The following is a 27,765-nucleotide window of genomic DNA, read 5'->3' on the forward strand; positions in this document are numbered from 1 at the left end:
AAGCACATCCCCGGAGGTAAGAAGAGAAGGGTTTCGGCACAGTTTATATACAGTTCAGATAATATCAAAGCGGTAAAAGTATCATTTAGCACATTAGGCCCAAGCGTGTAAAAAATCACATAAAACCAAATATAACGATTTATCTAAGCTCGAATTCTTGAACCCTGAACCAGAGATTCTAGGTCCGGTCCCCAGCAGAGTCGCCAGAGCTGCCACACCTCCTTTTTACCTGCGCCCGCAGGGGCGTAGGGGAGTTTTTCCAATTAAAGGACATTCGAAACGAGATTTGTTTATTTATTTCAGAGTCGCCACTTAAGAGATTTAGGGTGTCCCAAGTCACCAGTTTAATCCCGAATCGAGGAAAAGAATGACTCTGTATTACAGTCCGCGAACCAGAAATTCGGATAAGGAATTCTGTTAACCCGGGAGAAGGTGTTAGGCATTCCCGAGTTCCGTGGTTCTAGCACGGTCGCTCAACTGTCACATTCGGCTTATTTATCTGATTTTAACAATTATGAGCTTATATGCAAGTTTAAACTCTTTACCGATTTTATTATTATTATTATTATTATTATTATTATTATTATTATTATTATTATTATTATTATTATTATTATTATTATTATTATTTTAACATAGAATTGCAACGTTGTGAGAACGTATCTCGAACCACGTCACATCAATGTACCCGTGGTTATCGACACATTTCGACTACGTTGAGATTTGGATTTGGGTCACATAAATGTGCACCCGAGTTTAAGAAAGTAAATTATTAAAGGCGCGCCTAAAGCGATTAGCGTATCATTATTTTGGGTAAGGCCGTGAAATTTTGCTAAACGGCACATCCCGAAGTCTAAGTAATTTTACCAACACGTATAGAGGGCCCCGCAGCTTGCGTATTTTTATTTGTCGAGGCTCGTCTCATTCATTATTTTAAAAGGACGATCATAAAGTGACTACATTATTTCTATTAAGTTCGTCTCTAAACACAAAATGAAGGTCCCAACCAATTGTTACTTAACTCTATTGTATGATTTTTAAGGATGGTCTTGTGATCGAGCCCGTTTCCTATGACCGGATTTCATGCGTTGTTCGGGCCAAGTTCAGCGTTCGACTCACAGAAGCGGATATTCTTTAGAACTCCACTAGAGTCTGTTTTTGTCTCCCATTAACCCTTGTCTTCTCTTTATATAATTCAATGGTTATGGGTAGTACATACTTTAATTAAATTCCCATTAGGCCTCCCCATGCTATTATGTTTTGTTCCCCATTACTACTAAACAAATGCATTAGTTTAATATTACATTAGTAATTACTGGACAGAATATTCAACTAAGCTATTTACTACACTGATTCAATTATCTAAATGAACTAAATTTTAAACTCTAAACACCTCAGCTATAACCAATCCAGCCTATCAAATTCCTAACAATTAAATGACTAAAGCTGAATTTTAATTGGAAACAACAAACTGAATTTGAATCAAAACCATATTAACACCACACAGACCCCAATATAATCATTGAAGCTAAAACTGAAATTGAATCAAAAATCGCGTTGATACAGAGATTAAGCTAACACAATTCTAAGTCAAACCTATCCCAATACGAGCAAATAAAACTGTAAATACATTGAATGAACAACTGAATTCATATGCCAAGTCCCGTCACATAGTAGGGGATCAAACATCACAACAAACGATTGGACCAGAACTATTGAACTACAATTAAGCCGGATTAATCGACGAAACTATGTATAACATATGTTATTAATCAACAGAAGAAAGTTGGACCAAGAAAAAGGTCCGAAAGAGGGAGAAGAATTACTTGACGAGATGATGAATTACAACTTAACACAGATGAATTACTTGACAAAAATGATGGAAACCTGAAGAAGCGACAAATAAACACATATATAAAAAAAAGAAAAGAAGAAGCTGAGAAGAACTTACTGTTCTTTTCTCGGATGCCCTTTCGAACTTGAGTTCCAATTAGTATTATACGTCTATTTCATCAGAAATAGGCTTATAATACTAACTAGAACACGTTCGACCCTGACAGCTTCAAAACAACCTCGAACCATCAAACCCTAGATCCGCCATTCGACGAGTTTTACTCAGATTCGAGCCAATTTGGTTAGGGATTAGCGATGAGGAGGTCGAAGGGATTATTGGGTGTGATTTTGGGGTTAAGTGGATAGGCTAGGGTTTGGGACGGGGATCTTCGATCGAAGATTCGAGAAGTTGTAGTATGATTCGACGTTAATGGAGTGTGGAATCGGAGAGGGGGGAGCAGGGTGGTTCAGGGGTGTTATTTTCACGGCTATTGGAGCCGGCGCCGCCGGGTTTTCAGGCGAAGGGAAAGAGGGCGGCTAGGGTTTAGGGAGGGGGGTCGTCTCTGAAGGGCCTGAGAGAGACGATGGGGTAAGGGGGGGTTTGGTTTGGGAGGTGTATGGGTTGAAATATATATATGAAAGGGTGGGATGAATCCAGGCCGTTCGATCTGATGAGATCAATGGCTTGGATCCGTTCATAAATGAAAACAGCATCGCTTCGTTTACCCTTGAGACCGGATCGGTTTTGGATGGGAATGGGTCGGGTGACAGAGGAGTTGATCTGGACCGTTGATCAAGTGAGATCAACGACCCAGATTGAGCGTGACAAAAAACGACGTCGTTTGGACGGTCGTATTGCCAGCCTAATTGGACCGGGTAAAAGGGCATCGATTTGGGCCTGTGGAACTTGGCCTGGTCCGAGTTTCTTCTCATCATTTTTTTTCATTTTGTTTCTTTCCCTTTTTAGACTAATTTTTTCCAAAACCTAAAAATCCTAAATTAAATTCTAAAAACCAAATTAACTTAAATAACATTAGATTAAGTACAAATCACACAGTTAAACATAAAAATACAAAAATGCATATTTTTATGCTTTTCCAATTATTGCCGAATAATTTATGATTTAACCCTAAAAATTATAAAATTGAATCCTAGACGTATTTTTTGTATTTTTCATTTTATATAAACCAATGATTAATTAATTCTAAAAAATGCAAGATTAATTCCTAAATGCACATGCACCTACTTTATTTTTTTGTATTTTCCCTTGATTAAAATAAAATAAACATGCACAGACAAATACAAATAAATCACAAACAACACAAAACTATTTTATTTTGAATTTTCTGGGAGTAGTTCTCGTAGGGCAAAAATCACGTACTCACAATAGGTGCACGATCTGTCAAACCTACAAATACTGATTGTGTTTCTAAAGGTGCAAATGTCAAAGCTGCTGCTGGATTTCATGAGAAGGGAGAGGATTATGAAGGAGTACAATTTTCCAGGAGTAATTGTGGAGCTAATGAACTAAAGAATGTGGCTAAGGTTTGGTCAGTTGTGTCACATAATAAAATGGCTGCTACAGATCTTAAAAAGCAGGAAGTTGCATCGGAAGACATTAGGTGTAGTAATGCTTTTGATGCATTGGCCATTGAACAAGAAGATGGAGAGAATGATCATGCTAAGAAATTGGGATTGGTATGTGGAGATACAGTCTCAAAATCTGGAAAAAACAGCTCTCCAACTAGTGGAAAGCAACAATACATTTCTCACAAAACTGGTGCTCGAGTGAAGGAACAGGATGCTGGGACTTTAACAATACCTGATATCCACGCTGCAGCACATGAACAAACTGAACTGATGGTAAAATCAAGTAGCAATGAAGGCTTCTAAGCTCATAGTTCCAATGTACCTATGTTGCAATTTTCCAATCCTCATGTAGAGCAAATCATCAAAAATGCCAAAAATGAAATGATGATGAATCCTACATTGGCTAAACAACCTTTTGTCATGCTGAACACTTCCATGTTTGACATCCCATCTCAATCAGTGGAGTCGTTTGGGGAGTTTGAAGGTGAATCTCCAGCTTTTTCTATCAACTGGAAATAATAACGACGTTATACAAGCAAAGGTGAGGGAAATGGCTATTAATTCCAAATTGTGGCTAGACCAACGAGATGATGATGGTGAAGATGACTGGGGGGATCGTTTTGTTGGGTACTCATCTGATGAGGCGGATCATGAGGTTGATCAGGAGAGTGCAGGTGAAGACTTTGATTCAATAACACTGCCTAAATCATATAGTACACCAACAATGAGCCAGAAAAGCAAATTAAATCTAAATGCACCAGCTTTCATTCCCAGGAACTCTCCAGTTGTTCCTCGTCAAAATGCATCAGCTGGAAACATAGTTCAAAATACAGCAACATATGGTAACCAGGATGCCACAACAACAGCAAAATCTGAGCAGCAACAACACATTTCAAACGCTACAACTGCTAGTCATTCTGGATGTATGAATAAAAATTCTACACCTGGAAGTTCAAAGCAAGCTGCAGCAATACACACAAAGCAAGTAGTTCCAGTTGATAATGTTCGAACAGCTATTGATGCAGAGCAGAAGCAGCTTAGTATCGATGCAGCTGTTAGTCCTACTACTGGTGGTACAACAATAGTATCAAAAAAGCCTGGGAATCATCAAATTGTGACAACCATTCTAGCTATTTCAATAGAGGAGAGACAACATTTGGATGCAATGCAATTGAATGCAAGTAATCCTGAAGCAAAGTCGATTGGGCAGCAGCTGTTTGCAAACAAGCCTGGAGCAATATCGACTGAGCAGCATCAGATTTTAACGAGCACTTCACCTACTTTCCGTGGGGCTGAAGCAACAACAACATTAGAAGCTAGGCAGCAGCAAATCGTCACAACAGTTCCAGTTATTACAGCAGAGGAACGCAAGTTATTGGATGCAATGGTAAGTACAAAACCTGTGAATTCTTTAAATGTTGTTACTGGCAGCACTGGTCGTGAGTAGGAGCAGGAACAAATTGAAAAATGTAGAACAACCATCACACAATGCAACTTTGGCTAGAAGGCATGAAGGAAACACTATGGTGACACAAGGTTTTAATCATGACATGCCAAATCCGGTAATTGTGGGCAGAGATGCATATGAAGAAGGTGAGGAAGAAGATATTATAAATCAATGCAGAGTAGAGGCCGCAAGAAAATGAGATTTATCACCTATGCATAGCGGCAAAGGCAAGAAGACTCATACAAGAAAAAATAGTTGGGACAACAAGATTAGTGATTTTTAAATGTAAGGCGACCTCCAATGAGAGTTGCCAAACAAAAGCAGGCTGCCCCAACTACATCAACGAGGTCCAATCGTTCAAAAAAGAAGTCATGAATTTTGAAGACATTTTGAAGAGTTGGGACAGTGATGACAAAGAATTACAAATTGAAGAATTTACAAGTTTGGGCAAGAAGGGACAACAATTTACTTCCATCTTCATTTTATTCTACCATTATGTTAGTATACTCATTTGTAATATCATTACAGAGTATGTTATAAACTCTGTGATGATCATTAAATATTTGGTACTTTCCAGTTCTTTCTTTTTACATTCTTGTTAGTAAGCGAGGCTTTTTATTTGCCTCAATATAATTAGTAAGGTAAGGTTTAGCCCGGTTTGTGTTGCCTTGGTCCTATGCCTTTGGAAAATATCCACATGGCAATAAGATTATATGCCCTCGTGAGACGTTGCCGACAACTACACCATGAATCCTCTACATGAGGCTGTCATCATAAGGCAGTGTGAGGCGCAGATGAGTGATTATATAGCCAAGGCATATGGGTAACAATACCGGTGCTATTGTCCCCCTTATTTGTACTTTTTCTAACTGTTGTATTTTTCTTTTCTTTTATTAATAAAAAACTAGCCCTAGGCGCTTGCCTAGTGGATTGCCAAAAAAAAGTGGGGGTAGCCTATGAAACAAGTGTGGAAGAATGATTGGGTTGAACATGAAAATTGGAATAAAGGGAACGATTGTATTAAAAGTTCTTAGAGAGGTTAGTCACTATATTCAACTATATCCTACCCGTCCCTTAGCCTACATTATAACCAAATAAAGACCTCTTGATCTTGGACTGAATAACTCGATTAGTAGAGTATTACACTAAGGGCAAGCGTATGGTGTATCTGTGTGGCATGTGAATGTTCTTTGCTGAGAGTGAGTGGATTCGTTCTATCTATAGTTCCTTGTTGCTTGATTTTATGTGTGTGGAACTTCTCTCAGAAATGTGATGTGAGGGCATGTGAATCAGGAAGAAAAAGCAAGTTTTCACCTCTGTTTAGAGTAACTAGAGTAAGCATGAGTGTGGCATGGCATTAGAGTCTTCATCTGAGGTGTGGCCGTTGCACTGCTTAGGTTGTTCTTTCATAATGGCGGGTGTGACATAAGCTGGGTAATGCATCGAACGATTATGCCTAGAAGTGTGGTTCAACTTGCTCGAGGACGAGCAAAGATTTAAGTGTGGGGTGTTGATAATAGGTGAATTGGACTATAATTAGGCCCTAAAGAACCACCTTCTTGTATAGTTTTTATGGTAAAAAGTGATAACAAAATGCTCTGATTAGTGTTTTTCATGCTTTGCAGGCTATATACAATAAAAGAAGTCTATGGAGTACTTTTGGGATCAATTACGAAGAAAAAGAGGCCAATCTTACAATATCCGCTAAGTACACCACGCGAAGGCAGCAAAACCAGAATTGGAGATGGACTGCCGCGGTCCCGGCGTAACCGCGGTCTGACCGCGGCAGAAGGTTGTTGCATATTTTGAGAGGCTAGTTGGCTGCGGTCCTGGCGTAACCGCGGTAGGACCGCGATAGGAAGCGAAAAAATTGAGGGATTGAAGTGCAAACCACGGGATTTTTAGCCCAAAACCCTATATTAAACAATAGAACTCGTCCAAGGGAGGCATGTAATGTTTTAGAAAGTATTTTGGCAAGAGAAACAAGTGTGAGAGATCACCCAAAACATCATATTTTCTTCTTCTCTTTATTTTTCTTGCAATTTTGATCATGAATATTTTCATAGTTTATTTACCCATTGTTATGAGTAGCTAAATCTTTTGTTTAGGGTTTTGATGGAACCTATTGAAGGATGAACTTCTTGATTATGTTAATATAGTTTGCCAGTTTAATCTCTATTTGTTCAACTACGTGTTTGTTGTAGTTAATTGACAGGATCCTCAATTAGCTGTGCCTATTTAGTATGCATAACTCGGGAGAGTGCATATTTAGGTGATTGTTGAACAACAACACTCCCAAAGTATAAGAGGGATCTATAACTGCGGGTTTAAAGGTGGGATTAGGGATAACAAAGTCTTGGGTGCAATCTAAAGTGAACTGTAATAAACAAAGTCAGCTAGCGTATCTCGGGAGAGTGCGTCTAGTAAATTATCGTGATTACTCGGGAGAGATTCACGGTAAAAAGAGTGTTCATGATTGATAGAGATGTGTTGGTAAATCTATATGAAACATAAACAGAAGGGATTCCATCAATAGGGGAAATCACTACCTTAGAACCTTCTCATTATTGTTCACAACTTAAGCATATTTAGTTTACAACTGTTTATTGACTTTCAATCTTAGTTATTAAATATACCATCAACTGTTATTCACAACGTTTGGGGAAGTTGATTCTAAAGAATTTAGTAAGTCCAACGAAAGTAATTGATAGGTTAATTCTCTGTGGATTCGACTCTGGGCATAAATACTCAGGTTATATTTGCAACGTCCGCATTGTCCTTTTATAAGGTATAGTTGGGCGTGATCACTGGCCTAGTTTCACGATAGACGCCATCACGACCAAGTCAGTTTTGGGTCGTGACATATAGTGGAAACAGATAGCCAGGTATTACTACAATTACTGCATGACAATTCTCATACTAAAGCTAATGCTAATCTTCTACATGATTGCAGGTTCCTATTAGAAGCTCTGAACCAACCGGAAGTTAGACATGTCTATCGTGAAGGAAACCAAGTGGCGCACATACTAGTGCAGTTTGGGAGCAATTCTAACTCACATACTACTCCCGAGTGTGGCGAACACTTCTGGAGTGAACCACCTTTATTTTCTTTATCTACTTTCCGTAAAGATAAACTAGGGACTGTTTCGATAAGATCAGTCCGGCACTGTAATAACTCCTTTACTTTCAATGCATAATAATATTCAGCGTCCCTGGGCACCTTTATCAACAAAAAAAAAGTATGGAGTTAGTAAGAATTTTCATATGGTTTTCAAAGATAAGTTAATTGATAGACTTAAAATTAATTAATTTCCATTTTTGTGACCAAAGTTATATTAAACAATTTGGACAGAGGAACTTTTCATCAATTTTAGCTCATACAAGCTCGAAGAATAGTGAAGAAACTTAATCTATACTATATTAAAAGCACGAAGGCCCTATCGAAATATTGTTCGTCTTTTTTACCCTTTGTAAGTGCATTATATGTTGGATATATTTGTAATTCTAATCATTAATTATTATTTTTGAGCAAAACTAAAAACTATCATGTGCTTCCTTTTAGATTTAGAATTCTTATTGTTTGACATACTTGCCGTACGAGTTTTTTTCCTCTTTTATTTTTGTTTCCTTTAGTTTTAGGATTCTTGGATAATTTTTTTCGTTGTTTTTTGTTTCCTTTAGTTTTAGGATCCTTAGTACGGTAAGTCTTTTTTCCATTGTCCTTTTTGTGTTTGTTTAGGACGCAATTTCTATTGTCTTTTTTGTGTAGGTTTAGGATTCAATTTGAATACTAAAACAGTTTAGAATAAGGAGGAGCTAACCATTTCTATAAAAGAAGTCACCATCCTATATTCTTTGTCATAAACTGCTCATAGCATTGATGTCCACAAGTAATTTTTTTGTGATTTGAGGTAAATTTTACTATATTTTTAAAGTTATGAAATAATAGTCATTCGTGCATTATTAAGTAACAACTCCACATTGAATATTTGTTAATTATGATTTTGTTTGCAATAATTCATATATGGTCATCGGCTTAAAATTGACTCATATACAAATGTTGTATAGGTTGTTTGGATTGTTGTATTTGTTGCATAAACTTGGTTAGCCATTCTAACTCATATCCCTTGAATATTTCATTAATTTAAGATCATTTTCATTTTGTGTTTGATAGTTTTAAACTGTCGTGTGCTTCCTTTTAGGTTTAGAATTATTTAGAATTTATATTATTTGAGATTCTTGCCTTACGGGGGCTTTTCCCCTTTGGTTTTTGTTTCCATTAGTTATAGAATTTTTGGAAATTTTCTTTCGTTGCTTTTTCTTTTGTCCATACCTTTCTTTGGGTTCCGATCCAAACATAATGCTATAGAAATTCTTTGTATAGGTAAGCTTGTACTTCACTGTCTTTTGAGCAAATCTCAAAATATGGGGTGAGCATGATGCTCGTGGCATCGTCCCATCCTATAATATTTTGCAAATTTTGCTTACTCCAATAACTCTTTTTTATAAATGCATAAACATTCAATATTTAGCGCGCGCACGAATAAGCACAAAGTTACGTTTCCACATTAGTAGTCATTAATTGAAAATACAATTACCAAATAAGATACTATTTCTTTTTCATACATGCGTGATTACATACAAATAATCTTATTATTATCTATATCTATCTATTCTATATTAAAAACACGAAGGCTCTTGGCGAAATGTCGTTCGTCTTTTTTACCCTTAAAAAACAGCTTTCACAATAGACAAAATTATAATTTAAGTTACTCTCCTAATATTTAGGACATTGAAATCAATCAAAATTTTGTATATCAAATCTATCTTTATTAAACTATGTAAAAAGTTCTAATATTTAGGACATAGTATCAATTAATATTTTACCTTATATAAATTGTACTAATTATAAAATCCACACTTGGTGTAATACTTATAAACCAAGACTAAAAGGAGATTATACGTGCCTTCATTTGATTTATAATTAAACCGAAATATTAGGACATCAACTCAAATATTAAATTAACATTATTTAATACAAGAACATCTAAATTCTTTTATAATTAAACATGCATTAAAAATTCTTATTTTAATCATAAAAATAACCAACCCATGTTCAATTAAGTACCTAAAATAATTATTTGATAGTATATTTAATCATACTAAATCGTACAAGCCTAAATCTATATTATAAAAATACGAAATCTCAAAAAAAAATGTTAATTGATATTTTACCTATAAAGATAAATTTTATATTGAATAAAATATAATTTAAATATTTTATTAATATTTAGGACTTCAAATTAATTAAAATTATACTTATTAAATCTTTTCTTATTTGAACTATATAGAAAGTACGAGTATTTAGATTTTCAAAATGGATAATATATAAAAAAATATCTAAATTAATATGTACATACACAATCAATGGATTCAATAACTTTTCACTATAATTTGTTTACCTTGTAAAATTTCATATTTTTTTCATCTATTAAATTTCATATTTAGTAATGCTTTTTTTGCCCACATATTTCGACAAAGTTATGTAACTCATAAATGTTGAAATGTCAAAATTTTAGATTCCCACATCGGTGGGTTAGCAATAGTTGGGGGGATTTTCCCCCTATAAAAGAAGGCTTAATGTTTAGGATTTAAACACACCTCTCATTTGCCTTCTCATCTGTTTAAGGCATTTGTATCTTCTCTCTTTAGTATTATTTCACTTGTATTTTTGGAGTGAAATAAAATATTGGTTGTGTCCGAGGAGTAGGCAAAATTAGCCGAACCTCGTAAATTCTGGTGTTCCCTTTATTGTTGTTTTATTGTCTTATTTATTATTTGGTGGCTGTCATAATTTTTGGTATAGTAGTTGTGACTTATTCACACTATATACATTTGGCTTCCGCAACAATTGGTATCAGAGCCAAGGTACTGTCTAAGTATGCTCTGTGGTTGCAGCATAGTCTGATCTTCCACATCAGAAAAGATTTATCTTGGTAACTGAGTCAAGGTTCTGTCTGAGTATGCTCTGTAGTTGCAGCTTAGTCTGATCTTCTACATCAGAAAGGAAATAATCTTGATTTGTGTCGTCAGCTATTAAATAATATTTGTGTCAAATATGGGAGACAATAAACAAGAAGAATCTACATCAAGTGTCAACAATACGTCATCATTGGCATCTTCGCTTATGACAAGAATTGTGTCAAATGCGAAATTTGCGGTAGAAATTTTTGACGGGTCCGGACATTTTGGGATGTGGCAAGGCGAGGTTCTAGATGTCCTTTTTCAACAAGGGCTAGATCTGGCCATTGAAGAAAAGAAACCAGATGTTATTGGAGAAGAAGATTGGAGAATTATCAACCGTGTTGCTTGCGGTACCATTCGATCCTACCTTGCTAGAGAGCAGAAATATCCATACACAAAGGAAACTTCTGCAAGTAAATTATGGAAAGCACTGGAGGATAAATTTTTGAAGAAAAACAGTCAAAATAAATTGTACATGAAGAAGAGACTGTTTCACTTCACCTATGTTCCTGGTACCACGATGAATGAACATATCACCAGTTTCAATAAGTTGGTCACAGATTTGCAAAATATGGATACAACTTATGATGATGGTGACTTGGCCTTGATGTTGTTGGCGTCACTTCCTGATGAGTACGAGCACCTTGAAACTACTCTACTCCATGGAAATGACGAAGTTTCTCTCAGAGAAGTTTGTTCGGCTTTGTACAGCTATGAACAAAGAAAGCGAGAAAAACAGAAGGGCGGAGAAGGAGAAACACTATTTGTGAGGGGTCGTCCTCAAAATCAAACGAGGACAAAGAAGGGAAGATCCAAGTCAAGATCCAGACCCAGCAAAGATGAATGTGCCTTTTGTCGAGAAAAAGGGCACTGGAAGAAAGACTGTCCGAAGTTGAAGAATAAGGCCAAATATAATAATGGAAAGGCCATTATGGATTCAAATGTAGCTGATTGTGATGATTCAGACTTCTCATTAGTTACAACAGAGTCATCAACATCATCAGACATATGGTTGATGGACTCGGCTTGTAGCCATCATATGTGTCCCAACAGGGACTGGTTTGTGGAATTTCAAGAAGGAGAATATGGAGTCATCCACACAGCGGATAACAGCCCTCTTACCTCATATGGCATTGGTTCAATACGATTAAGGAACCATGATGGAATGATCAGAACATTAACAGATGTTCGATATGTACCGGATTTGAAGAAGAATCTCATCTCTGTGGGAGCCCTGGAATCAAAAGGGTTCAAAATCATTGCAGAAAATGGAGTGATGAGAGTATGCTCCGGTGCACTAGTGGTAATGAAGGCTAATCGGAAGAATAATAATATGTACCGCTATCGTGGCAGTACAGTTATTGGGACAGCGACAGTGACATCCAGTGACGACAAAGAGGCAGAAGCAACCAAGCTATGGCACATGCGCTTGGGACATGCTGGAGGAAAATCCTTGAAAACTCTATCAGATCAAGGATTGTTAAAAGGAGTAAAGGCTTGCAACTTGGAGTTTTGTGAGCATTGTGTTAAAGGGAAACAGACAAGGGTTAAATTTGGTACAACGATCCATAATACTAAAGGCATTTTGGATTATGTACACTCTGATGTTTGGGGTCCTTCCAAAACACCTTCATTGGGTGGGAAGCACTATTTTGTAACCTTTGTTGATGATTTTTCCCGAAGAGTATGGGTGTATACAATGAAGAGCAAAGATGAAGTGTTGGGAATTTTTCTCAAATGGAAGACGATGGTGGAGAATCAAACAGGCAAGAGGATCAAGTGTATTCGCACAGACAATGGAGGTGAATACAAAAATGATCATTTCAATAAGGTCTGTGAAAATGATGGCATCGTCCGACACTTCACTGTTAGACATACACCACAACAGAATGGAGTGGCAGAACGTATGAACCGGACCTTGCTGGAGAAGGTACGGTGTATGTTGTCCAATGCTGGCTTGGGCAAAGAATTTTGGGCTGAGGCAATTACATATGCATGCCACCTCATTAATCGTCTACCATCTGCTGCTATTGATGGCAAGACACCATTTGAAAAATGGTATGGAAAACCTGCTGTAGATTATAACTCTTTGCACGTGTTTGGCTCAACTGCATATTATCATGTGACGGAGTCAAAATTGGATCCAAGGGCAAAGAAGGCTATTTTTATGGGAATTACTTCTGGAGTCAAAGGATATCGCTTATGGTGTCCTATGACAAAGAAAGTAATATTCAGCAGAGATGTTACCTTTGATGAATCTGCTATGGTAAATAAGGTAACAGAAGACACCAAACAAAATAAAGGTGCTTCTAAGCAGGTGGAGTTTGAGGGAAAATTTATTTTTCCTACACAAGAAGCAGAGGAGGAAACAAATGAAGATTACCCTCTGGAAGGTGAGCCAGTAGAGGAGATTCCAACTCAGGAACCTCAACAACAACTTGAATCAATAGCAACCAGCAGGCCAAAAAGAACAATAACGAAACCTGTTCGTCTCATAGAGACGGTTGCTTGTGCAACCTCAATTGTAGCTGATGATGTTCCTACCACTTATAAAGACGCTGTCCAAAGTTCAGAAGAAGATAAGTGGAGGATTGCCATGAATGATGAAATACAGTCCCTTCATCAGAATCATACATGGAGATTGGCCAATCTCCCGAAGGGAAAGAAAGCAATTGGGTGCAAATGGGTATTTGCAAAGAAAGAAGGATTTCCTAACCAAGTAAATGTTCGCTACAAAGCAAGATTGGTGGCCAAAGGATATGCTCAAAAGGAGGGAATTGATTACAATGAAGTGTTTTCTCCAGTTGTAAAACATTCCTCCATTAGAATTATGTTGGCTTTGGTAGCACAATTGGATTTGGAACTAGTTCAGATGGATGTAAAAACTGCGTTTTTACATGGAAACTTGGAGGAGGAAATCTACATGACTCAGCCAGAAGGATTCAAAGTTGCTGGAAAAGAAAATATGGTGTGCAAACTTGAAAAATCGTTGTACGGATTGAAACAATCTTCTAGACAATGGTACAAGCAATTTGACGAGTTTATGTTGCGGCAAGGGTACAAGAGAAGCAAATACGATCATTGTGTGTATTTGCACAAGCTTAAAGATGGTTCCTTTGTATATCTTCTCCTATATGTTGATGATATGTTGATAGCTTCCAAGAATTCGGAAGAAATTGATAAGTTGAAGATTCAACTGAAGAAGGAGTTCGAGATGAAGGATCTGGGTGAGGCAAAGAAAATTCTTGGCATGGAGATAATTAGAGATAGACGTTCAAAGAAACTCTGTTTATCTCAGAAAGAATATTTGAAGAGAGTACTACAACGTTTTGGCATAGATGACAAGACTAAGCCAGTTAGTACTCCACTTGCTTCCCATTTTAAGCTAAGTACTACTATGTCGCCAATGGATGAAGCTGAACGAGAGTATATGTCAAAGGTACCATACGCAAATGTTGTTGGTAGCTTGATGTATGCAATGGTTTGCACAAGGCCTGACATTTCACAAGCTGTTGGAGTTATTAGCAGATATATGCACAATCCAGGGAAGGAGCATTGGCAAGCTGTGAAGTGGATTCTACGGTATATTCATAATACTGTAGATGTCGGGTTAGTTTTTGAGCAGGAAGACAATCAGTTTGTAGTTGGATATTGTGACTCAGATTTTGCGGGTGATATGGACAAACGAAGATCAACTACTGGTTATGTGTTTACTTTTGCAAAGGCACCAGTTAGTTGGAAGTCTACTTTGCAGTCAACAGTTGCTTTGTCTACAACAGAGGCAGAGTACATGGCTATTACAGATGCTGTGAAAGAGGCAATTTGGCTTCAAGGATTGCTAAAGGAGCTTGGTGTTGAACAAAAAGGTATCACAATTTTTTGTGATAGTCAAAGTGCTATTCAATTAGCGAAGAACCAAGTTTATCATGCAAGGACGAAGCACATTGATGTTCGGTATCATTTCGTACGAGAAATCATAGAAGAAGGTGGAGTCACGGTGAAGAAAATTCATACTACAGAGAATCCTGCTGATATGCTGACAAAGGTGGTGACTGCGGTCAAGTTTCAACATTGTTTGGATTTGATCAACATTGTTGAACACTGAAGATTGAAGATGAAGACACAACCAAAATTTGTTATAGAGAGAAAATTGAAGACGTGGAATTTTTGCCAAGGTGGAGATTTGTTGAAATGTCAAAATTTCAGATTCCCACATCGGTGGGTTAGCAATAGTTGGGGGGATTTTCCCCCTATAAAAGAAGGCTTAATGTTTAGGATTTAAACACACCTCTCATTTGCCTTCTCATCTGTTTAAGGCATTTGTATCTTCTCTCTTTAGTATTATTTCACTTGTATTTTTGGAGTGAAATAAAATATTGGTTGTGTCCGAGGAGTAGGCAAAATTAGCCGAACCTCGTAAATTCTGGTGTTCCCTTTATTGTTGTTTTATTGTCTTATTTATTATTTGGTGGCTGTCATAATTTTTGGTATAGTAGTTGTGACTTATTCACACTATATACATTTGGCTTCCGCAACAATAAATTCTTTTTTCTTCTTATTTTAGCAATTAGAACCTCACTGCTTGGGTAACATTGAAACCTTCGAAGGTTTACAAAGACGGCATAAGATTCAATTTTTTAATTTATGTTATTTGAATATCTTTAAAGAAACATAATAAAGTACAACTAATTAATTATGTCGTTTTATTCTTGAATGAACTTGAGAATAACTTATGAAAAATATTTTCAATTTTTTATAAATCTTCAAGGGTTATGTGCTTTATTGAAACTAAAAAGAAAGTACAATAACTCGTGAAATTCAACTGATAAAATTATAAAATTAGAACAATTTTTAAGGTGAATATATTGAATAATGATTGAGGACATCTATGAATAAAGTTTTTTCCTTTATTGAGTTAGCTATATAAGATCAATATTTATCAATTTCAGAAGCTTATATTTTATTTTATAATTCAAATATAATATAAATATATATGTAATTTTCTTACAAAAAATAATTTATTAAGATAAGAAACACGCGCAACGCATGTATTCTAAGACTAGTCAAGTAATAAAGTTAAATTATATATTTGAATAGTTTACTACTTAACTAGTATTTCAGTTGCCATTCTCCAACTAAAGTTGCCTTTTAGGTACAGTTTCTTGATATGAATTTTGCAACCTTAAAATGTAGGGACTAAATGGTGAAAACAATGTATCACATAGTAGTCTTTTGAAAATAACATAACATAGAAACAAAAACTTAATACTATTTCGTATTGTCATAGCTGATCTTTTAATAAAATTAGGTGCAATCCCATGTCAAGTCTCAGACAGAATGCTAGGAGAATTTTGAAAACAAGTACATGGAAGTTACTTGGATGTATCAAGCATATGCATCCTTGACCAAAAAATTTGAGGCACAAGGATATGGCTGCTTTTAGTGAAAATGCACAAGGCCTGACATTTCACAAGCTGTTGGAGTTATTAGCAGATATATGCACAATCCAGGGAAGGAGCATTGGCAAGCTGTGAAGTGGATTCTACGGTATATTCATAATACTGTAGATGTCGGGTTAGTTTTTGAGCAGGAAGACAATCAGTCTGTAGTTGGATATTGTGACTCAGATTTTGCGGGTGATATGGACAAACGAAGATCAACTACTGGTTATGTGTTTACTTTTGCAAAGGCACCAGTTAGTTGGAAGTCTACTTTGCAGTCAACAGTTGCTTTGTCTACAACAGAGGCAGAGTACATGGCTATTACAGATGCTGTGAAAGAGGCAATTTGGCTTCAAGGATTGCTAAAGGAGCTTGGTGTTGAACAAAAAGGTATCACAATTTTTTGTGATAGTCAAAGTGCTATTCAATTAGCGAAGAACCAAGTTTATCATGCAAGGACGAAGCACATTGATGTTCGGTATCATTTCGTACGAGAAATCATAGAAGAAGGTGGAGTCACGGTGAAGAAAATTCATACTACAGAGAATCCTGCTGATATGCTGACAAAGGTGGTGACTGCGGTCAAGTTTCAACATTGTTTGGATTTGATCAACATTGTTGAACACTGAAGATTGAAGATGAAGACACAACCAAAATTTGTTATTGAGAGAGAATTGAAAATGTGGAATTTTGCCAAGGTGGAGATTTGTTGAAGTTTGGCAAAATGCCAAAGTCCCACATTGGTTGGGAGTTAAGTTTGGGGGGGATTTTTCCCCTATAAAAGAAGGCCTAATGTTTAGGATTGAAACACACCTCTCATTTGCCTTCTCATCTGTTTAAGGCATTTGTATCTTCTCTCTTTAGTATTATTTCACTTGTATTTTTGGAGTGAAATAAAATATTGGTTGTGTCCGAGGAGTAGGCAAAATTAGCCGAACCTCGTAAATTCTGGTGTTCCCTTTATTGTTGCTTTATTGTCTTATTTATTATTTGGTGGCTGTCATAATTTTTGGTATAGTAGTTGTGACTTATTCACACTATATACATTTGGCTTCCGCAACAATTGGTATCAGAGCCAAGGTACTGTCTAAGTATGCTCTGTGGTTGCAGCATAGTCTGATCTTCCACATCAGAAAAGATTTATCTTGGTAACTGAGTCAAGGTTCTGTCTGAGTATGCTCTGTAGTTGCAGCTTAGTCTGATCTTCTACATCAGAAAGGAAATAATCTTGATTTGTGTCGTCAGCTATTAAATAATATTTGTGTCAAATATGGGGGACAATAAACAAGAAGAATCTACATCAAGTGTCAACAATACGTCATCATTGGCATCTTCGCTTATGACAAGAATTGTGTCAAATGCGAAATTTGCGGTAGAAATTTTTGACGGGTCCGGACATTTTGGGATGTGGCAAGGCGAGGTTCTAGATGTCCTTTTTCAACAAGGGCTAGATCTGGCCATTGAAGAAAAGAAACCAGATGTTATTGGAGAAGAAGATTGGAGAATTATCAACCGTGTTGCTTGCGGTACCATTCGATCCTACCTTGCTAGAGAGCAGAAATATCCATACACAAAGGAAACTTCTGCAAGTAAATTATGGAAAGCACTGGAGGATAAATTTTTGAAGAAAAACAGTCAAAATAAATTGTACATGAAGAAGAGACTGTTTCACTTCACCTATGTTCCTGGTACCACGATGAATGAACATATCACCAGTTTCAATAAGTTGGTCACAGATTTGCAAAATATGGATACAACTTATGATGATGGTGACTTGGCCTTAATGTTGTTGGCGTCACTTCCTGATGAGTACGAGCACCTTGAAACTACTCTACTCCATGGAAATGACGAAATTTCTCTCAGAGAAGTTTGTTCAGCTTTGTACAGCTATGAACAAAGAAAGCGAGAAAAACAGAAGGGCGGAGAAGGAGAAGCACTGTTTGTGAGGGGTCGTCCTCAAAATCAAACGAGGACAAAGAAGGGAAGATCCAAGTCAAGATCCAGACCCAGCAAAGATGAATGTGCCTTTTGTCGAGAAAAAGGGCACTGGAAGAAAGACTGTCCGAAGTTGAAGAATAAGGCCAAACATAACAATGGAAAGGCCATTATGGATTCAAATGTAGCTGATTGTGATGATTCAGACTTCTCATTAGTTACAACAGAGTCATCAACATCATCAGACATATGGTTGATGGACTCGGCTTGTAGCTATCATATGTGTCCCAACAGGGACTGGTTCATGGAATTTCAAGAAGGAGAATATGGAGTCATCCACACAGCGGATAACAGCCCTCTTACCTCATATGGCATTGGTTCAATACGATTAAGGAACCATGATGGAATGATCAGAACATTGATAGATGTTCGATATGTACCGGATTTGAAGAAGAATCTCATCTCTGTGGGAGCCCTAGAATCAAAAGGGTTCAAAATCATTGCAGAAAATGGAGTGATGAGAGTATGCTCCGGTGCACTAGTGGTAATGAAGGCTAATCGGAAGAATAATAATATGTACCGCTATCGTGGCAGTACAGTTATTGGGACAGCGACAGTAACATCCAGTGACGACAAAGAGGCAGAAGCAACCAAGCTATGGCACATGCGCTTGGGACATGCTGGAGGAAAATCCTTGAAAACTCTATCAGATCAAGGATTGTTAAAAGGAGTAAAGGCTTGCAACTTGGAGTTTTGTGAGCATTGTGTCAAAGGGAAACAGACAAGGGTTAAATTTGGTACAGCGATCCATAATACTAAAGGCATTTTGGATTATGTACACTCTGATGTTTGGGGTCCTTCCAAAACACCTTCATTGGGTGGGAAGCACTATTTTGTAACCTTTGTTGATGATTTTTCTCGAAGAGTGTGGGTGTATACAATGAAAAACAAAGATGAAGTGCTGGGAATTTTTCTCAAATGGAAGACGATGGTGGAGAATCAAACAGGCAGGAGGATCAAGTGTATTCGCACAGACAATGGAGGTGAATACAAAAATGATCATTTCAATAAGGTCTGTGAAAATGATGGCATCGTCCGACACTTCACTGTTAGACATACACCACAACAGAATGGAGTGGCAGAACGTATGAACCGGACCTTGCTGGAGAAGGTACGGTGTATGTTGTCCAATGCTGGCTTGGGCAAAGAATTTTGGGCTGAGGCAATTACATATGCATGTCACCTCATTAATCGTCTACCATCTGCTGCTATTGATGGCAAAACACCATTTGAAAAATGGTACGGAAAACCTGCTGTAGATTATAACTCTTTGCACGTGTTTGGCTCAACTGCATATTATCATGTGACGGAGTCAAAATTGGATCCAAGGGCAAAGAAGGCTATTTTTATGGGAATTACTTCTGGAGTCAAAGGATATCGCTTATGGTGCCCTATGACAAAGAAAGTAATATTCAGCAGAGATGTTACCTTTGATGAATTTGCTATGGTAAATAAGGTAACAGAAGATACCAAACAAAATGAAGGTGCTTCTAAGCAGGTGGAGTTTGAGGGAAAATTTATTTTTCCTACACAAGAAGCAGAGGAGGAAACAAATGAAGATTACCCTCTGGAAGGAGAGCCAGTAGAGGAGATTCCAACTCAGGAATCTCAACAACAACTTGAATCAATAGCAACCAGCAGGCCAAAAAGAACAATAACGAAACCTGTTCGTCTCATAGAGACGGTTGCTTGTGCAACCTCAATTGTAGCTGATGATGTTCCTACTACTTATAAAGACGCTGTCCAAAGTTCAGAAGAAGATAAGTGGAGGATTGCCATGAATGATGAAATACAGTCCCTTCATCAGAATCATACATGGAGATTGGCCAATCTCCCGAAGGGAAAGAAAGCAATTGGGTGCAAATGGGTATTTGCAAAGAAGGAAGGATTTCCTAACCAAGTAGATGTTCGCTACAAAGCAAGATTGGTGGCCAAAGGATATGCTCAAAAGGAGGGAATTGATTACAATGAAGTGTTTTCTCCAGTTGTAAAACATTCCTCCATTAGAATTATGTTGGCTTTGGTAGCACAATTGGATTTGGAACTAGTTCAGATGGATGTAAAAACTGCGTTTTTACATGGAAACTTGGAGGAGGAAATCTACATGACTCAGCCAGAAGGATTCAAAGTTGCTGGAAAAGAAAATATGGTGTGCAAACTTGAAAAATCGTTGTACGGATTGAAACAATCTTCTAGACAATGGTACAAGCGATTTGACGAGTTTATGTTGCGGCAAGGGTACAAGAGAAGCAAATACGATCATTGTGTGTATTTGCACAAGCTTAAAGATGGTTCCTTTGTATATCTTCTCCTATATGTTGATGATATGTTGATAGCTTCCAAGAATTCGGAAGAAATTGATAAGTTGAAGATTCAACTGAAGAAGGAGTTCGAGATGAAGGATTTGGGTGAGGCAAAGAAAATTCTTGGCATGGAGATAATTAGAGATAGACGTTCAAAGAAACTCTGTTTATCTCAAAAGGAATATTTGAAGAGAGTACTTCAACGTTTTGGCATAGATGACAAGACTAAGCCAGTTAGTACTCCACTTGCTTCCCATTTTAAGCTAAGTACTACTATGTCGCCAATGGATGAAGCTGAACGAGAGTATATGTCAAAGGTACCATACGCAAATGTTGTTGGTAGCTTGATGTATGCAATGGTTTGCACAAGGCCTGACATTTCACAAGCTGTTGGAGTTATTAGCAGATATATGCACAATCCAGGGAAGGAGCATTGGCAAGCTGTGAAGTGGATTCTACGGTATATTCATAATACTGTAGATGTCGGGTTAGTTTTTGAGCAGGAAGACAATCAGTCTGTAGTTGGATATTGTGACTCAGATTTTGCGGGTGATATGGACAAACGAAGATCAACTACTGGTTATGTGTTTACTTTTGCAAAGGCACCAGTTAGTTGGAAGTCTACTTTGCAGTCAACAGTTGCTTTGTCTACAACAGAGGCAGAGTACATGGCTATTACAGATGCTGTGAAAGAGGCAATTTGGCTTCAAGGATTGCTAAAGGAGCTTGGTGTTGAACAAAAAGGTATCACAATTTTTTGTGATAGTCAAAGTGCTATTCAATTAGCGAAGAACCAAGTTTATCATGCAAGGACGAAGCACATTGATGTTCGGTATCATTTCGTACGAGAAATCATAGAAGAAGGTGGAGTCACGGTGAAGAAAATTCATACTACAGAGAATCCTGCTGATATGCTGACAAAGGTGGTGACTGCGATCAAGTTTCAACATTGTTTGGATTTGATCAACATTGTTGAACACTGAAGATTGAAGATGAAGACACAACCAAAATTTGTTATTGAGAGAGAATTGAAAATGTGGAATTTTGCCAAGGTGGAGATTTGTTGAAGTTTGGCAAAATGCCAAAGTCCCACATTGGTTGGGAGTTAAGTTTGGAAGGGATTTTTCCCCTATAAAAGAAGGCCTAATGTTTAGGATTGAAACACACCTCTCATTTGCCTTCTCATCTGTTTAAGGCATTTGTATCTTCTCTCTTTAGTATTATTTCACTTGTATTTTTGGAGTGAAATAAAATATTGGTTGTGTCCGAGGAGTAGGCAAAATTAGCCGAACCTCGTAAATTCTGGTGTTCCCTTTATTGTTGCTTTATTGTCTTATTTATTATTTGGTGGCTGTCATAATTTTTGGTATAGTAGTTGTGACTTATTCACACTATATACATTTGGCTTCCGCAACAGTAACAACGTCTTGTTGCCTTTTGATGGTCACACTCCCAATTTTTACCTTCTTGTTGATGGTAATACAATGCAGTTGCAACATGCTTACTGGTATTAATGAAATTCACAGGGTTATCAGTGGTGATAGCTTTTGTCTCCTCCTCTTGTTTTACTGTAGCTAGATGGGCTTGATTATTTGTTCGGAGCTGAAGAGATGTATCAGCTTTAATACCAGCAAGCCGTTTTGATTTCTGCGAGGCAAGTTCATACCCTTTTTTCTTTTACGGTGGATTGTTTCCTGGTCATGCTTTTCCACTCCATCTCGTGATGGATTTTCTTGATTTTCTCCACTTACAGGATCTGAAACAACTTTACCATCATCCTCCTCTTCCGCATTCTGCACCTACTAAACCTTAAATATTTCTCACTTCCAAATTAAAAATATTCATTTTGATAAACTACTAAGAAACGTGTGACATGCCTAAACTAAGTTTTCTTTTTTCTTTAAAAGAAAGCCTGTATTAGGATTTTGATGACATGATATAATATCTTTTGATGATTGTAGAGACTGCAGTATCAAAAGAATTTCTCATATTAAAAGCTTCCCCCCCCCCCCTCAAGAATTACAGTAGTAAACTAGTTTTTGAATTCATAAGGAAATTTGTAAGAGAGGAATGGAAGGAAACTTACAATAAATAGATGACATAAGAGCATAAATAAAGCATTAAATACTCCATATCAAACTGAAACACTAGAACTCTCGAATAGTGAGTAATACCTTCAAAGGATGATATATGCCTTCTACACAACTGGAATGCGCCATATGTTCAGCACCCAACTTCAGCTTATGATTCGAATTAACTTCCTTGCCAGATGCATCGCGGTCTAGCGATATATGCTTGTCAGCTTCAGCAGTCAACTAGCGAATACAGAAACAAACAAAAAGATTAGATTGTAGAATTACCATGGATAATTTGAAGTCTTGCTGACGAGTTTTATATGTGGGGAGACTGTCCTGTTTGCAATAGAATTATAATCAACAGTTTCAAATGATTATAATGAGATAGGGAGGTTGTGAAGTTTATTTCTTTCATGAAGAATGTATTGTCTTAAGAGTCTGACCTCCTCCGCTATTTTTATAAACGAAATGGAGACCAGAAGATGCTACAGATCTGAAATCACCAATAAATGTTTAGCATGAGAAAAAGACGACGGAAAGATATTTTTTTTTTTTAGAGTTTTCTCCTCTCGAAGTTAGATCAGCTAATATCCAGAACCTCACAAAGTTTCCTGAGGGAGGTGTAATCAGTTTGTTTACAGATGTCTAAATAAAGCTTGTAGGATATGAACTGGACCTTCTTTTCTAAGGTCAAGTCGGTGAGAAAATACAAGTATCACCCCTTCCACTAGCATAGATATCAGGATCTGTAATATAATGCTTATGTAAAATCCAGCAATTTGAGGTGTAATTTCATCATACAATTTAATTTTCTCTGACACCACATTAATTCAAATAATTACTAATTACCTCCATAAATCATTTTAAACAGGAGGTCTTGGATTTTAACTAGCTTATGGAAATGTATGATTTTTTAACTACCATAGTAACGTATAATACCAGTAAATGAGAATTAACATGCGAAAAATATTCACACTGACAGAAGAAAAAGGTTCTCCCAGTTTTGAAGTGTCAGGACACTGATCCTCAGGCTTGGGAGTCAAATCTTCCTAACTCTCTAGTTTCAAGGAACCGAGAAACTTCCTTCATAAAGCGGAAAATTTGTCCACTGATGGGGTCGATATAATACTGCAAAGGTAATTCAGTAACTATATTACTACATGCTCCAAGTAGAATGCAATTGGAACAGATAAGCCAAGGAGTATATTTGCATTTAAAATAGAGGTTAAGGATTTGCATTTCCAGAATTGCTAAGCTGGTAGACATTGAAATATGAAAGTAGGTTAGTACCGGATCTTTCTTGATTTTATGCCCCTTTCTCCTGACCCTCATTTCCTTAATCCATCTTGGTGGTAACCCTTCTGATGTAGCCTTCTCAGTTGAAAACTATATCGTTGAAAAAAGAGAAACTGTAAGTGGGCAAAAAAAAGGGAGAGAGAGAACTTCATATAACGGAGGTTTCCCCTACAGATGGGGGAAAAGAAGGTTGCACTATCATGGTAGAATAATATGTATTCACCAATGAGACCTTTCCAGTATCTTTCTTTTCCATCTCCTTCGTATTAGAACTCTTAGAACAATTACTGCCAACACTGCTGAGATCCGCCTTATAGTTGAATTTGAGTTCTTTTGAGGGATCACTATACCACTGCAATAGAACACAATATATACACTCAGAAATACAGAATGCATGTTTACAGGTCAGGAACCAGCAAAAAGGAGTGGAATAACAATATTATAATTTTCACTTTTCCCTTCTTAAATGTGCATGGATTCAAGGTGGGAAAAAAGAAACTTTTATGACTCAAAAATTCAGGAACTGCCATTAGCCATTTATGCACCCCACTTCTTTAAGTTAGAATCAACGAAGATCTCACAGGACTTTCAAGGGGTAAATGAGCGATGCTTCATACTGAGTATTAGGAAGAAGATATAGCACAACAAGGAAAACTGCAAGTGGTGGCGTGAGAACTAGGTTGGCATGGATATGAGGGGTAGGACTGTGATAGAACTACATAACTTCTTAAAGAAGAATAATCCATCCATTACCTTTACTTTTTTCTGGAAAAGAGAATTTATAATGGCATCGCATGGCAGCAAATTTTTCCAGACTTAGTATTATCTATTAAAAACAAAATTGCATTGTGTAGTTTGTCCATTTTGGCAAAGATAAAATGGTCCTAATAAGGCTAAGATGAAGTGGTTAGAGATATATAAGATAGGGAAAGGTATTTGAAGGTGTAGAATCTTTCAAAATTGCTCTATAGTTTGGGTTGTAAGATAGCAGACTTTGCAACTGAGCTGACTCTCTGCCACACACTATTAAAGAATCTTGAATTTTCTCCTCATTAAACAAAATGGAACATCAGATTCACTTGTGTCTCCCTACTTCTAAAATACCAAAAGCACAATAATCAGGTTATCATCCAAAAAGAAAATAGCAGGTTCCAAATCAAACTATGTAAAATACGCATCAAATAAGAGACAAAAGCTTAGACTAACACAGCTTGAAGATGTAGAACAGTAATATCAGTGTAGTGGACGGTTTAAAAAAATTAAAGGCTTAGGGGATAAAGATGCTAGGAGACTGCTTTGGGAAAAAATAACATAAAAACTATATCTTGCTACAATTTAAGTAGCAGAAGCAGCGTATCTGGTCTAGTTGCTAATATATGATCAATTTTACGGGCTGAAATAATGTTGAAAGATTCAGAGACAGGGAATAAGGAAAAACAAGAATAAAAGAGCAAACAAAGGCATCAAACGTGAGAACCGTTAGCATCACACAGAGGAGAGGACAAGACACGATGCTTCTTAACATAAACCTAAGATCATTAAATCTATTACATAGTCTAACCAAGGGAATTTAATCCTGAATATAGAGGAGACAATAGTTGAGGACCAAATCAAAATGGCTCCTCATTGAACTTGACATGCAATGGCTGACATATAACACTTCTATGACTCCACAAGACCACCCCATCAACCCGCTCCCCACAAAAGTAAAAGTTGGTTTAAAGAAAGTCTTGACAGAGACAATATGGTTTATGATGTGTCACTGGCCAGAGGTGAAAAATGATGCATAAGAGGCTTATACACTAAAGTTCGACCAATCACTAGAACTAGGCCATTCATATATTTGTACTGCCCAAGGTTTTACAAGTTTCAACAAATGCTTTGCCTTTTTACGCGGTGGCATACTGGTAACAGTCCTTATTAGACATGCAAGTGCAATTTGAATGCATTTCATACTTCAGCCTAAGCAAACTAGCATCCCTTCAATTAAACCTTGATAGAGCAAGAAGACTAACTCGCACAAATTGTCCCGTTATTTTTCTTTCTTTCTTTTTTTACTGATTGTAGTGTCAGAATCAGAAATACAGGTTAAAACTGCATGCAATAGATCCTTGTGGTCCGGTCCCTGCACATAGCGGGAGCTTAGTGCACCGGGCTGCCCACTTTTACTGTCCGAATCAGCTTGCATGTACCATGATAAAGCATCCTTACGAAGTTCAATTACTCTACCTATTTTCTCTACACAGATGAGCATGCATCAATCTTGCCAATTCACGCAACAAAGGAGAAGACACAAAGTAGTAGCCCTTAGTTGCGGGTTTTTGCCCAAAACAATACAGATTAAGCCAAGAATAACAAAAATTACAGTTGAAGTAGGAAGATCAGAGAAGAATCAAACAACGAATCAATCTTTATTAGCCAAAAGCAAAATTAACAAGAAAAAAGTTAAAAATTAAGCAAGAGCAATGAGCAAGAAAGCACCTTTCTTTCTTTCCTTTATGAATTCCACCTTCCATCCAGCAGGAAGCCAATCAGGCTAAGACCTTTTCTTTCCCATCTCACAATCCCACCTAAATTAACCACTTACCCCTTGTTTGGAGGGTGGTAATGTAGTGTAACTGATAAATTTACTAAAATACCTTTAATTGCAGTAAAGTATAGATTTTATCAACAATAACTCATAAATTAATTTAAAATAATTGCTTTAGACTAATTTATCACCAGTTATATATATATATATATATATTTATCACCAGTTATATATATATTTATATACAAAAAAAAAGTTATTCAATCCATACAAATTCTAGTGAAGTTAATAAAAAAAAGTTTTGTTTTTATAAGAAAAGTACGCATTCTAGATCAGTCAAAAACGTTGAGTAGTCAAGACTATAAAATTGTATAGGGTATTTACTTATAGATATATCTTTCTTAGCATTACAATCGAAGAAGGTTTTGCCACGCTATATCAACATAGATTCCTGTAGATGCTATACCAAGTACACATCATTCAAAATTTAGATCGTAAATAATATTTCCTAGTAACAAGCAATTGTATATAATCCAAAACTTGAGTGCATGATATAATATCTTCTAATAACGAAGCATTCCACTTCATTATAAAATTCTTAATAGTTATAGTAATATAAATATAAATAATATTAATCTAACTTAATTGTCAACCGACATCATGGTCAACAAAAGAATTTTGTGTTCTTCCCATGGACATCCAATTAACGTGCGGCACAAGTCTGCATGTTGACAAAGAAATATATAAGCCGTTGGGACCAAACACGGTTCCAAATCCATCTCCTTCACCATCTGCCATATTTCACTCTCTGGAATTGGTGGCATAGTTGATAAGCGATTTATGGCATTGGCCAAATTATCCATCCCACCTCTCAACATATCAGCCATACCTTCAAAATGATCTTGTTTTGGCTTTTTATTCTTATTAGAAATTGGTGCCTCTGAATATGCATTCAATGTATGCGTTTTGGGAGTTGTTTGCTCTTGCTCGTCTTGCCCATCTTTCTCAGTGTTTCCCAAAGAGGCGGTATTCATAGAAATTAATTCATCTACCTCATCAATGGTCAATGAAGCAGTACTTGATCTTCTCGAATTATTGTGAGCACTTCTTTTCAACATGTCTGATCCAGTTTCGGCATGCTTTCCACGGCGCTGCCAACTTGAGTGTTCTGTTTTTAGCGCCACAGGTAGGTCTAGGTGCTACTTGTGGCGCTACACTGCCCAACTTTCCT

The 27,765-nt window shown here is 36.9% G+C and overlaps 1 protein-coding gene across 5 annotated transcripts; it reads right to left on the bottom strand.

The window, feature by feature from the left end:
• Positions 1–21,413: 21,413 nt before the first annotated feature.
• On the bottom strand, positions 21,414–26,587 carry LOC104238922 (uncharacterized). 5 transcript variants are annotated; one of them, XM_009793439.2, is made up of 5 exons: positions 26,486–26,587; positions 24,237–24,356; positions 23,999–24,094; positions 22,808–22,948; positions 21,414–22,432 (listed from the first exon to the last, which is right to left on the bottom strand). In XM_009793439.2, the coding sequence occupies exons 2-5, from the start codon at positions 24,258–24,260 to the stop codon at positions 22,208–22,210; spliced, it is 486 nt and encodes a 161-aa protein (XP_009791741.1). In that variant the 5' UTR covers positions 24,261–24,356; positions 26,486–26,587; the 3' UTR covers positions 21,414–22,207. The 5 variants fall into 5 exon arrangements, 4 of the variants coding, with proteins under 4 accessions (XP_009791741.1, XP_009791739.1, XP_070018895.1 ...); XM_009793437.2 differs by having other exon boundaries at positions 24,228–24,356; XM_070162794.1 differs by having other exon boundaries at positions 21,414–22,426; positions 24,177–24,356.
• Between the last annotated feature and the right edge of the window lie 1,178 nt (positions 26,588–27,765).

This window comes from Nicotiana sylvestris, chromosome 11, assembly GCF_000393655.2.
Source record: "Nicotiana sylvestris chromosome 11, ASM39365v2, whole genome shotgun sequence".
NCBI lineage: Eukaryota > Viridiplantae > Streptophyta > Magnoliopsida > Solanales > Solanaceae > Nicotiana > Nicotiana sylvestris.

Bases quoted from the DNA above. Each gene is read 5' to 3' on its own strand.
- LOC104238922 (XM_070162793.1), bottom strand. From the start codon at position 24,260: ATGGAAAAGAAAGATACTGGAAAGGTCTCATTGGTGAATACATATTAT. The intron at 24,095-24,176 runs GTAGGGGAAACC...TCAACGATATAG, and splicing joins AACCTTCTTTTCCCCCATCT to TTTTCAACTGAGAAGGCTAC. The intron at 22,433-22,807 runs GTATTACTCACT...AAGGTTTAGTAG, and splicing joins GCATATATCATCCTTTGAAG to GTGCAGAATGCGGAAGAGGA.